The 13,798-nt window shown below is 37.3% G+C and overlaps 1 protein-coding gene across 1 annotated transcript; it reads left to right on the top strand.

Moving 5' to 3' along the window:
* Nucleotides 1-6,217: 6,217 nt before the first annotated feature.
* On the top strand, nt 6,218-7,733 carry LOC132270352 (receptor-like protein EIX2). The gene is made up of 2 exons (XM_059771532.1): nt 6,218-6,486; nt 6,707-7,733. The coding sequence occupies exons 1-2, from the start codon at nt 6,218-6,220 to the stop codon at nt 7,731-7,733; spliced, it is 1,296 nt and encodes a 431-aa protein (XP_059627515.1).
* Nucleotides 7,734-13,798: the final 6,065 nt, after the last annotated feature.

Here is a 13,798-nt window from a genome sequence, read left to right as displayed (position 1 = left end):
TGTGATCAAGGCAGATTCAGAAATTGTCAATGGAGTGGACTAATATTTTTTTGGGTAAATTAATACTAGTAATAAATTTTTATTTTATTTTTATTGACTATATATATATATTTTTTCCCACCCCTTAGATACGCCATGTGACTCATTTCGTGATAATGAAAAAAGGGATAATGCTTAGCTACTCACCGTTGAGTAGTTTCACCCTGCTAATTCCTTATGTGTCCCAATAAAAAAATAACACATCAGTTTTAATAACAAAATCAATAAAATAATAAAAAATGAAAAGAAAACCGGATCAACCCATTTTAGTTGAATAATAATCATTTCTCTTTCTTTTTCTATTTTTCATGGCTTTCCAAACCCACACCATATTCTCTCCATTGTTCTTCTTCTTCTCACCTCCATGTGACAACATCAATCAATGAGCAAGTATGTTTGGTTTGTGTTTGGGTTATATTTCTTTTTCCTCTCATGCTCAATTAAACATCATCACTCAATAAGCAAATAAGAATGGTAAGTTCAACTTGGTTATGTAGTGGAAATATGATTTAATTTTTTACTTTGCACATTTAAAGTTTAATTTTAAAAAAGTTTTTCTCATTTTTTTTTTTTTTGTCCTTAATTTCTGTTCTTGTTGACCCAGGTTGAGTTTTATAAAAGAGGTTGACTTTGACGTCTCCCTGTGTACCCTATTACACTAGTTTTGAATTTATTAGACATTCATATAAGGTTTATGGTGACTCAGGGTCCTCAAGGATCACTTTAAATACATGTAAACTGAATTTATTATGCCACGAAGTCGTTATTTTTTTCAACTTCTTTTTGTTCATTTTTTTTATATTTATTTTTCCGCATCTTTATAATAGCATAAAAAAATAAAATAAAAAAAAAAAAGAAAAAGAAAAAGAAAAAGAGTATAGATAGTATTTAGAGGAGTTTCCTAATGCAAAAAGTTCACGTGAGACTAAATTGACTAACCTGGATATCAACAGAGCTTAACCATAGCTTAGAAGAATATACTTGGGTTAAACTCAAATTTGAGTTGAGGATTTTATTCTTTAGGTCGATTTTCCACCCACCAATTAAGTTGTATTCCCAGTCAAGCGTATTGCGGATTTTACATAAAAGAAATATAGTACAAGCTTTTTATATAGATACAATGGACCATTGAATAAATGTACAGGCCTTTCAAGTTTCTGTTACCACCATGTTAATATTTTACATATCTTATGCTCTATTTGATTTCTAAGTGTTACTAAAAAATAAATATGATTTTGCCGAGAGGAGAGGATGGGTTTGGGAAGCAATGAAAAAGAGAAATAAAAGAGAAAGGGTGAAAAAAAAGAACACCGGAGAGTGGAGGGCGTGGGTTTGGGAATCAATGAAAGAGAGAGAGAAAAGAGAAAAGGTAATTACCCAATTAAAACGGGTCGATCCGATTTTCTTCTCATTTTTTGTTTGTATATAAATGTTGGAGCTAGAAAAAAAAAAAATTTTTGATGAGTTGTTGTGTTGTGATTGGTTTTGAGATTGTCATGGATAATTGTCAAATCTGCGTCATTTTGATAATGGTTAAAGTTGTCTTTTAACATATCCATTATCGGCCAGTCGCAGCCTTGTCCTTACTCCAAATCGATAGTTCAAGGGAGTAACTAGTTGTTAAGGAGTTATTTGTCAATGGGGCATAGTTCGACTGAGTTTTTTTAACTATACCCGTATATTATTTGAAATTGAATTTGAAAATTAAATTACTATTTTTTTATTTAAGAAAATAAATTCAAGCAGACATTTACCTGCCCACAACATTGACATGCAACTATTAATGGTCCTATCATTAGGGGTGTAAAAAAAATTGGTAAAATTGAAAATTTGATTTAAATCTGGATAGATTAGTCGGTTTGGTCCTTTTTCTAAGATTTGGCATGGTTTTAATTCTAAAAAAACAAAATCATAATTTTACAATTCATTTTAGCTTTGAAAATTTTCAAGACCTAATCGAACCGTTATATTGTGTATATGTGTAATAATTTTCTACCTCTAAAAATTTAAATCATCATTTTTAATTCTCACAACCCTCAACACGATGCACATTACACAATTATCTTTTTTTCCTCTAAAAATCTCATATCCTACCATGTCTCTATCATCTCTCCTTTATCAAATCTCTACAATTTTTTCTTAGATCTTCATTCATCGAAGATTAGCGAGGGTTTTATGATCTCTTCAATCCCTAAGAAATTTATGGAACTTTTTTTCTTTGTTTTCATGTCCAGCAACACACCAGCGCTCGAGCTTCAAACTCCAGCCGATGAAGTGCGATCTTTCGCTTTCGTCAATAAATACAAGCCTTTTGATTTTGAGTTACTGTCACTTGCTTTATGATTTTATCCATTTCCTATGTGATTTGCTTCTAATTTTTTTGTGGAATCGGTAAGACCGATTTAATTCTAAAGATTTTCAAACCAATCTGAACCGAATTGTATGCACCCTTGCTTATTATATTGTTGACACCCATTTTGGTAATTGGGCTTGGATCACAAGTGGGCTTGAAGAACAGTGACATGGCAAGAGATTGGGTTGTGAAGAAGGATTCAACTTGGTATGTCGATTATATGGGTTAAGAGTATACAACCTGATGAACAATGATGTGTTAGAAGTTTGGGCTGTAAGACGTTTTTGACTCTACATGGACTAAACAATAGACTTAGACTACGTTTGGGATAGCTATGATGCAGTTAGAGGAAGATTGATTTGCATGGATTATATTTGAAAACGCAGCAGATAGAATTGGTTTGGATGACTAGAAGTAACAAATTAGTTGCATAAGGATGTTTATCTACAGGATTAGTTTGATTTGAATTTTACATTTTTATTATGTGATAGAGTATTTGTTTTACTAATAATTTCTATAAATAAACAAAGGGGTAAGCTGAGATCGAGGTCCAACACCTTTATAATCCTTTAATTTATTTGTTTGCTTTCTCAAGCCTTTCCTAGAATAACATCCTTGTTATTTCTTATCTTCTCTATCTATCTCTCTCAATATCTCGTTCTATCTTTCTCCCTCTAAATCTCTTTCTCTTTATATTTCTTTCTATATCTATTTCTTTCCCTCTTTCTATTATCTCAATTATTACTATAAATTATTCATTGTAAAGTCCTTTTAATTAAGGCAATTCTTGAACTCAAAGAGGAGTTTTACTGTTCTCTTCATTCTCGCATACTCTGAAAGTCAACCTTTCCAAAGAGACTAACGTTAACAACTCACACTCGAACCACAATTTTGGTTCTGGCACGCCCAGTAACGACCAGAACCCGAGGGTCCAAATCACTAACCGAGACTAGAACCCGAGGTCAACTAAAGGCACTACCGTCCTTTCCTATGTCAATACATAATATACGTGTCATTCCAGGGTTTATAAGATAATAATAATAATAAATAAATAAATAAATAATAGTAATAAAATGATATCATAGTTACAAAGTATGTCAAAACGATCTACTAACCCATCAAACCCTGTGGAGGAGCGTCGTCCGTCACGTCCCTTCTGTGTCATGAAAAATGTTAATAATAAAGGGGTGATCATAAGCTCAGTAGGAAGTGTCTAAGACACACCTCTTATGACCTCGTGAATCCACATATAGAATAGAAAACTAGAGAATGGGATCATACTATACTGGGGATGTAAACCATAACCACAACATCCAATATAAACACAAATGTCATCCAAGTCACAAATACACCATGTATGCCAATGAAGTGCAATGCCATGCTTATGTCGCTCCCCGTTTTTGAAACATTTCCATTTCAACTTCCAAACCGTTAGTGTAATCTGACCCAAGGCACCTCTAAGGCGTCACGAGGGAGGGGTTGGCTAGTCTTCCCCGACCACATGATACCACCATGGCGTCGTCTGGGTAGCTCAACCACACTAGAGTCTCTCTTTAACCCCCTCTAGATCACACTAACACCATGGACCACTAGGCGCCTCCTAGGCGTCCAAGTTTTCGCAACACTTTTCAAAAACATTTTCCCAAAATCATTTTATTTGCTTTCAAAACATTTTTCCCATTTTGCCTTTCCCAATGGATGCATGAATGCTTCATGCTCCTAATCATGATTTCAACCATAAAATTTCACACATGCTTTGCAAATTAAATCTCTAAAATAGGTAATTCATGCTTCCCTTCAACATTTTTTTTTTTATTATTAATTTTTTTTGCATACCAAGCATACAAAGCGTAAATCCATTTCATATACATCATGTTTGCAAGCTTTTAAAAATAATTTAATACTCTACATCAATTTCTCAATTTAACAATCATGTCATCATAACAAGTTTAGCAATTAACTTAAATAACCAAGCTCACATTTTCATAACAACTCATCTTAGCATGCCACTTAACACATAAAGCACATACAACACATAAATCATCTAATGATTATAACAAGATTAATACAATAAAATCATGTTTGTGCCAAATTTAAGGAAATAACTCACTGAAATCAAAGAATTTGTGGGTTAGAACACCCCTACCTCTTAGGATGCAAAACCCCCAATTTTGCCCAATCCAAGCCCTAGAATTCGAAATTCCCAAGTGCACCAAACAAGAAATTGCTCCGATCAGCTTATAGATCTCGCCGTGAGCTTCAATTTGCCGCAAACAGGACTTAAAAATACCAAGTATTGAAGGAGTAATCAAGAATTGAAGATTTGAAGCCAAAAGAAAAAATAGAAGTCTAGAATGAGGGGGCAGAGAGAGACCAGCGGGAGGGGAAGAAAAGAAGAAAAAAATGGAGACCAAGATGTGGTCTCATGACCACTTAAATAGGGGTTGTGGGTCCCACCAAATTTTTTTTTTCCATTTAATACACACACACACACACACACACATATATATATATATGAATAAGTCATAACATTACACGCCCGCATTATATCAATTCCAAATCGGATCTTAGGAGCCGATTTTAGCGTCAACACATATCTGACACGAAATGGTTGCTAGCACCCATTTTAGCAACTTTTCAAGATTCAATCTTCTTTCTTTAAAACGTTACAGTGACTTAAAAAGTTACCTTGATTTAGGTATTTTTATTTAATGATTCAATATTCTTTACACATATAAACACCATTTGTGACTTCAAAGAGAACTCGAATAATTTTAACTCAAAACTCTAATTTCCCTTCAATAATTCAATCGTTTTACAATAAATTGCTTTAGTGACTTCAAAGTTACCTTAATTGAGGTATTTTCATTCGATGATTCAAACTTTACCCATTAAAACACTTTTTGTGACCTCAAAGGGAATTCGATTAAGTTTAATTCAAAATTCTCATTTTCTTTCAAAGATTCAATTTTTTAACCTTACAACGCTTTAAGGACTTCAAAGATACCTTGATTGAGGTAATTTCATTCAAAGAATCAATCTTTGCAAATTAAAACACTCTTTATGACTTCAAAGGGAACTTGATTAAGTTTAATTCAAATTCTCATTTTCTTTTTAAGATTCAATCTTTTTATATTAAGACGCTCTACTTACTTCAAAGGGTAATGTCCCGAATTTTTCGATATTTTTTTGGTAATTTTCTTTTATTTATTTGTTTGTACCTCGTTTTGCATGCCACGTGTTGTTTGGGACATTTTATTGAGCTCGGGAGTTTTAGAAATATATTTTGGTTATTTTATGCATGTTAGATTTTACGAGATTGGTTTTAGAATTCTTCGGAGTCGGGACGAATTTTGTACTCGGGAATCTTTTCCCAAATTTTCCTCAATGTTTATTATATATATGTGTGTGTGTGTGTGTGGAATAAGATTGTTGTACATGGACAGGAGTCCGGTGCAACAATATTACTGGTCGAGTCATCGATCTTCACCTCTACAATGACCACTCTCTTGATGACTATGAATCTTATTAGGCGCACTCGTTGAGTGGGAAGATCACTCCCTCTTTGCTGGAATTAGAATATCTGAGTTACTTGGACTTGAGTTACAACGATTTCACAGGTTCTAGTGTTCCAAGTTTCTTAGGTTCCATAGGAAGTTTGAGATATCTTAACCTTTCTCAATTGTTTTTTGAGGGGTTGATTCCTCAAAAAATTATTTTTTGAGGAACCTCTCGAGCCTTTGTACTCTTGATCTAAGTACTAATCTACTTTATGTTGATGACCTTAGTTGGATCGCTCATCTTCATTCCTTGGAATACCTTGACATGAGTGGGATCGACCTTCACGAGGTAGCTGATTGGTATCAATCCGTTAGCAAGCTTCTATCCCTTTCAGAACTACATTTGTCCAGCTGTGGACTCGAAGGGCTGGTTCCTTATCAGCTTGGCAATCTCTCAAGCCTTTGTCATCTCAACTTTATCTATAATGATCAACTTTATGTTGATGACCTTAGTTTGATCGCTCGTCTTTATTCCTTGGAATACCCTGACATGACAGGGTCAACCTTAGCAGGGCAGTTAATTGGCTTCAAGCGGTGAGTATGCTTCCTTCCCTTTCACAACTATATTTGTTTGACTGTAAACTCGAGAAAATATTAATTCCACCTCTTGCTCATGTTAATTTTACATCTCTTAAAGTCCTTAATCTTTCTCACATCCATTTCGAGTGCGAGATACCAGATCAGTTGTTTAATCTCACTAGTAACCTTGTGCATGTTGACCTACTTGCAATTTCCTATATGGTCCTATACCTAGAAGTATTTCAAATCGTCACATGTTGAGCTATTTAGATTTCGAAAAAAATATTCTTCGCGGGCAAATCCCAGACGAGCTTGGGCAATTGAAACATCTTGAATATGTGTCACTTATTCGCAACTCATTGTCTGGTCCCATTCCAGCATCTATTGGAAACTTATCGGCCGTGAGATTATTATGTCTTAATGATAATCAATTGAATGGCTCTTTTCCAAAGAGTGTGGGATTCCTCTCAAACCTTGAGGAATTACACGTAGGTCAAAATTCCATTTCAAGCATTGTTTCCGAAGTCAATTTTGCCAACCTCTCAAAATTAAAAATTTTGGAAATGTTTTTAAACTCTCTCTTCTTCAATGTGACTTCCGATTGGGTTTCCCCTTTTCAACTTGATGAACTTCAGATGAGCTCCTGCGAGATGGGTCCAACATTTCCTTCATGGCTACGAACACAAGCATCTTTGTCTGCGTTAGACATTTCTGAGTCGAAAATTTCAGATGTAGCTCCAAAATGGTTGTGGAAGTGGGTGTCACGTATTGAGTCTATCGATCTCTCTAACAATCAGATAAGCGGAGACATATCCAACGTGTTTCTAAATTCTAATGTTGTTGAATTGAGTGCTAATCTTTTCAAAGGTCAGTTACCACATTTGTCTCCAACTGTTCAAATGTTGAACTTTGCAAACAATTCTCTCTCTGGACCCATTTTGCCATTCTTGTGCCAATATATGAAAAGAAAAAGTATGTTGGTAGTTCTAGACCTATCGAATAATTTATTATCAGGCGAACTTCCTCATTGTTGGATGCATTGGCAAAATCTGGTTCATGTAAACTTGGGTAGGAATCACCTATCCGGTAAAATTCCTAATTCAATGGGTTCGTTGAGTATGCTCGAGTCATTGCAATTGCACAGTAATACATTTCTTGGAGAGCTACCTTTATCATTGCGGAACTGCACCGTATTGAAGTTCATTAATTTAGGTGAAAATGAACTTTCGGACTCATTCCAAGTTGGATCAGAGAATTGTTAAGCTTGAGGGTTCTCGGCTTAAGATCCAATAAATTTATTTGCAATATATCATCACAAATATGCCTTTTTTCTAAGCTTATAATTCTAGATCTTGGGAATAATAGCTGTAGGTGCAAAATTTCGCCCAACCAATAATGATTAAGAGAAATAAAACAACTCACTCAACAAATAATAAAAATAAATAAAAACAGTATATAGAGAAACGTATAATTGCTTGATCCTTTTATTGGAGGTCTGGGCCTCTATTTATACACAAAATATTGGTAGAATTATGGTAGGACTCGCATTACTTGTCCTCCAATTCTTTCCCTATAAAAATTCTTTACAAATAGAGCTCCTTCCTTTGGATAATTTTCCTTATGTAGTAGTTTCTTTCTTTGCTGTATCCTTCTTCTAATAGGACTAATTTCCTTTCAATGGATTTGGGCCATAAGTATCTTAATCCATGTGACATTGCCAACGGGCTGGACCTCTTGTTTCGGGCTTGAGTAATGCTACAGAGATCAATTAGATGTGACCTTGGGTTAGTGCCTTATGATTTTGGGCTACCGACGAGCTTGGACTGGGCTTTGAGCAGGATGGACCTCTGACATTTGTGATGGGTATTTATATTGTGATGACGTGTACAATTCTCATTGGAGGGAGATTTTTCCCTCCACACTTTGTCCCCAATTCCTCTTTAATTGGATTACGGCTCCTAATTAAAGGGGAATTGAAGTTATGCAGTTACCATTGTCACACGAGGCATTTCCATTTGTGTCTATTGTTATTCTGACTCAAGGACTTCTTCAAGACTTACTTTTGTTCTCACTGCACTCGTTTCTTCCCTCGCATTCTTCACATTCTCATATCTCCAGGTTAGTTCTTCTTTTCCTTCTTCCAATCTTGCATTATGAGTACTTCGACTACTCCTGAACATATAGAAATCGTGGATTCTGAATCCACGCCCTCGTCTTCCCCTAATCTCATTAGGGTTCCTCCTCCTAGGGTTTCGAACCTCCTTAAGTCTGCAAATGACTCGGTTAATCAGCTGGATGTTTCCCCAATCCAGGTTGAGATATCCACCTCTGTGTCGGACAATATTTTTACTAAGGAAGAAAGAAATGCAATTTTATTGTTCGTCGTATTAAGTTTTCCATTGAATCCGTAATGGAAGATTTTGAGATTCCCGAGGGGGTAGAAATTGTTGAATACCCCCAGGGTGCCGATTTTTGTGCCGGCGAGGGCGTCGGTGAAGGCGAGTTGCTCCTCTCTGTTGGGCATCTCAACGCTCTTAGATTCCCCCTTCACCATTTTTACCATTTAGTTTTTAACAAATTAAGGATTGCACCCCTACAAGTAAACCCTAACTTCCTTCAAATAATCTCGGCACTCCTAATTCGCCGATGGCTGGAGAGTCTTGACCTGACTCTGGTTGACTTGCTGATTACTTACACTATTTCCAAGCATGGAACCGAACTTGGTCGCTTCTATTTTACCTCTCCCTTGCACCAGAGGATATGTACAGACCTCCCTACTTCTGAAAAGAAGTGGAAATATAGGATGATAATTGTTAAAGGGAGATGGGCCGTACCTCAATCGAGCAAACTCCTAATCCCTCACAAGTTCGGGAAGTTAGGTATAGAACGTTCCCCCTCTCTTCATACAGATTATTCTGGCTGCTTCCCATGTCGAGTCTTATTCTTTCGGTATATTTATGAGTTTCTTGGTGTTTTTTCAATGACATTCCCTTCCTCTGCTGCCAAGAAGAGGCTTTCCTTCCTTGAAGAGCAAGTTTGGAAAGAACCTCCTTCCATTGAGGACTTGCTTACCTCCGCAAACCTTAAAGCAATTGCTTCCAAAGCCGTAGCTGCAGATCTCATAGACCTCTCACTTCCATCTTTCGATAGCTTCCCCATGACAGAGGAAGAAAAACAAAGGGCTGAAGCTTTAAAGAGAAAGGCTGCAGAGAGTGCCCCATTGACTATATTGCGCTCAAATGAACAAGAGAAGGAGATTGATGAAATTCCTCTGCACAAGAAGGCGAGGTTGACTTCTTTTTCAACCACAAAATTTAAGAGTGCTTTCAACCCAAAAAGTAAAGGAAAGAAGGCTGAAGAAACTGATCCTGAAGAGGAGGTCAGAGCTTATGTCCTGGCTGAGGCTGGGGCACCTTGGACTCCTTCTTTCTCGAGGGCTGACAAATTTGTCCTTCATATCAGTGATTCTATGATCTCAGATCCATCTGCGGGACCAATGCTATCAACACCTGCATCACTTCTGGGAGACAAATGCAAGGACGTTACTCTTCGTTTGTGCGCCTATCCAGTGCAAAAGCATACCAGTCCGGCTTCAATCAAGGCTCAGGCCCAAAAACGATGGATCTTGATGCCTTTGATGCAAACATAGAGGTGTCCTTCCCTTATGATGAGGGTCCGAAGGCTCAGGAGGCTGAAATGCTTTTTGCTGAAATGGTGAAGGCTCACACAGAAGATCTTCCAAGCTCATCAACTCCTGCAGCTCCTAGTCCTTCAATCCCTCCAACCTCAAGTCCCACTGTAGTGGTTGCTTTTGATTCTGCTCACTTCGATCTGAAGAGGAAGTAGAATCGTGTAATTTATTTTTATTAACAATATTTTTGGGATAATATAACTTTTTTCAGGCCTTGATGCCTTAATTTTATCTTTGCTGAATATTCATGAATGCTTCCAATCTTGCATATACTTTGCTGACTGGTAATGTTTTAAGAGTTGTACCCTGTCTGAGGGTTCCTCATTTGTTGTAGTCCGAAGCAAAAGTGGATAAGATGTGAAGAAGGAATCCCCTTTGATAGTTTACCTGATATCTGAGGATTACTGTTTCCTCTAGTGATTTAACCGTTAAGGGAACCCTTCTTGCCATGGATTTGTATAAAGTAGATTTGTATATACTCTTTGTTTCTTGTATGTTTTCGATGTGGGACAAATTTATAATGGTACTCACATTATTGGGCCCAACGTGGGGCTTATAAATGTGATATCCACGACGTATTTGTCCTAAACACTTATGGTTCGCAGCGAATAGTTCCTCAATGCTAAGCCTGAGAGGAATTATTCTGTACCGGACTTGTAAGGTCCAAAACACGTTTGTTCCTCGACGTTAAACCTGAGAGGAAAAATGTTCTGAGTCGGACACGGGTCCGAGGTGAAGTGTTCCTCGGCACTTGGCCTTAGAGGAAACTTTGCTGACTTGGACACTTAGGGTCCGGGGCGAAGTGTTCCTCGGCACTGGGCCTTAGAGGAAATTTTGAGGTACTCGGACTCTTGAGGTCTAAAGGCGAATATTTATTCCTTGGTAGCTCTTTGTACCTTAAAGGAATTTTGTGATACCTTCTGATTCTTGAGATCCGAGGTATATATTTGACTAGTATCCTCAGAATTTTGAGGTACTTGGACTCTTGAGGTCTGAAGGCGAATGTTTATTCCTTGGTAGCTCTTTGTACCTTAAAGGAATTTTGTGATACCTTCGGATTCTTGAGATCTGAGGTATATGTTTGACTAGTATCCTCAGACTCCTGAGGTCTGGAGTGTGTGCCTCCTCGGCCTCTATATGTGCCTTGGAGGATTCTTATTGATGCCTTTGAATTCTTAACTTTCAGAATATATGCTGCATTCATACCATCATGATCCGAGGAATTTGAAAACGATAAGCTCAAGAAAGAAGGTCCCTCGATATGTAGGTTTCTGATTGAGCGATTTCATTTGAAGACCTATTTATCAAAGGGCATCTTTCTTGGCAATCGATAATTGTGGGATTGCACTATATATTGAACTCACGTTTTTTATTTGATTTCGATGAGGGATAAAACTTTTAATGGGTTGTACACTATTAGGCCAAGTATGTGGGCTTGTGAATGTGACAACCATAAATAATATTTGCCCCTATTCGGGTTTAGACCTATTGACGTAACTTCAAACTTTTAGCGTCTGAGGTGGTAAGTTCCTTGACCATGAGTCTGAAAGGAATTGTAATGTATCGGACTCTTGAGGTCCGAGGTAGTAAGTTCCTCAGCTATGAGCCTGAGAGGAACTGTAATGTATCGGACTCTCGAAGTCCAAGGTATGTAGTTCCTCGGCTATGAGCCTAAGAGGAATTGTATTGTACCAGACTCTTGAGGTCCGAGGTATGTAGTTCCTCGGCTATGAGCCTAAGAGGAATTGTATTGTACCGGACTCTTGAGGTCCGAGGTATGTAGCTCCTCAACTATGAGCCTAAGAGGAATTGTACTTAGGCCAGATAGTCTGGGCTTAAAAAAGAGAGAATATATTTTCTTTTCTTAATATCTTTTTAGGGCTACTGATATTGCCCCCATTATGAAAGGTATTGCCCCCATGAAGGAAAGAAAAATATGTCTTGTTTGATAGCGGTGATGCAGATAATTTTCATGTAATTATATGCATCGGCACTCTTTGTGCTTTGGAGGAATTTACATGAAAATTTAACCTTCGACGTATTTGAGTTCGAGGTAATTTTCATGTAATTTTATTCATCGGCACTGTTTTGTACCTTAGGGAATTTTTTCATGAGAATTTAACCTTCGACTTATTCGAGGTAATTTTCATGAAATTTTATTCCTCGTTGCAGCTCATTATGCGTTAGAGGAATTTTGAAGTCCTCGAACTCTTGAGGTCCGAAGATGAATTTTATTCCTCTTTGCAGCTCGTTATGCGTTAGAGGAATTTTGAAATCTGCAGACTCTTAAGGTCCAAAGATGAATTTTATTCCTCGGCAGCTCTGTGTGCCTTAGAGTAAGTTTGAAATATGCGGACTCTTAAGGTCCGAAGATGAATTTTATTCCTCGGCAGCTCTGTGTGCCTTAGAGAAAGTTTGAAATATGCGGACTCTTGAGGTCCGAAGATGAATTTTATTTCTCGGCAGCTCATTGTGCCTTAGAGGAAATTTGAAGTCCTCGGACTCTTGAGGTCCGAAGATGAATTTTCTTCCTCGGCACCTCGTTGTGCCTCAGAGGAATTTTGAAATCGGCGGACTCTTGAGGTCCGAAGATGAATTTTATTCCTCAGCAGCTCTGTGTGCCATAGAGGAAGTTTGAAATATGCGGACTTGTGAAGTCCAAAGATGAATTTTATTCCTCGGCAGCTCTGTGTGCCTTAAAGGAAATTTGAAATCCTCGGACTCTTGAGGTCCGAAAATGAATTTTCTTCCTCGGCAGCTCGTTATGCCTTAGAGGAATTTTGAAATCTGTGGACTCTTGAGGTCCGAAGATGAATTTTATTCCTCGGCAGCTCTGTGTGCCTTAGAGGAAACTTGAAGTCCTCGGACTCTTGAGGTCTGAAGATAAATTTTCTTCTCGGTAGCTCGTTGTGCTTTAAAAGAATTTTGAAATCTGCGGACTCTTGAGGTCCGAAGATGAATTTTATTCCTCGGCAGCTTTGTGGTCCTTAGAGGAAGTTTGAAATATGCGGACTTGTGAGGTCCGAAGATGAATTTTATTCCTCGGCAGCTCTGTATACCTTAGAGGAAATTTGAAGTCCTCGGACTCTTGAGGTCCGAAGATGAATTTTCTTCCTCGGCAGCACGTTGTGCCTTAGAGGAATTTTGAAATCTACGGACTCTTGAGGTCCGAAGATGAATTTTATTTCTCGGCAGCTCTATGTGCCTTAGAGGAAACTTGAAGTCCTCGGACTCTTAAGTTCTGAAGATAAATTTTCTTCTCGGCAGCTCGTTGTGCCTTAGAAGAAATTTTACTTTTTGATACCTTCGGACTCTTGAGGTCCGAGGCTACTTTTTGGTGTTCGGCTTGCCCCCATTTTTCTTATTTTTTATTTTTTTTTTCCGACGTTCTGACACCACATATAGCATAGCTGCATAGTTGGGCTATTTGCCACTTCACTTGGGGATCAGACTTTCTTGCAATGCAAATAAACCAAACCTAAATATTATTAATCAATATACGAATAAGGAGCAAATATGAAGTTATTTGTAAACAACGTTATCAGAAGCATGTAAAATAATTACATGTAGCATATAGCAACTGATTGAAGGAAATAAAGAATTTTAAGAACTTCTTATATATCACAATTGAATTTT

This window comes from Cornus florida, unplaced genomic scaffold, assembly GCF_030987335.1.
Source record: "Cornus florida cultivar Cherokee Brave unplaced genomic scaffold, ASM3098733v1 CherokeeBrave_3.0.0_Hap2_Chr08, whole genome shotgun sequence".
NCBI classification, from domain to species: Eukaryota; Viridiplantae; Streptophyta; class Magnoliopsida; order Cornales; family Cornaceae; genus Cornus; species Cornus florida.
This window is presented reverse-complemented; position numbering and strand designations above follow the sequence as displayed.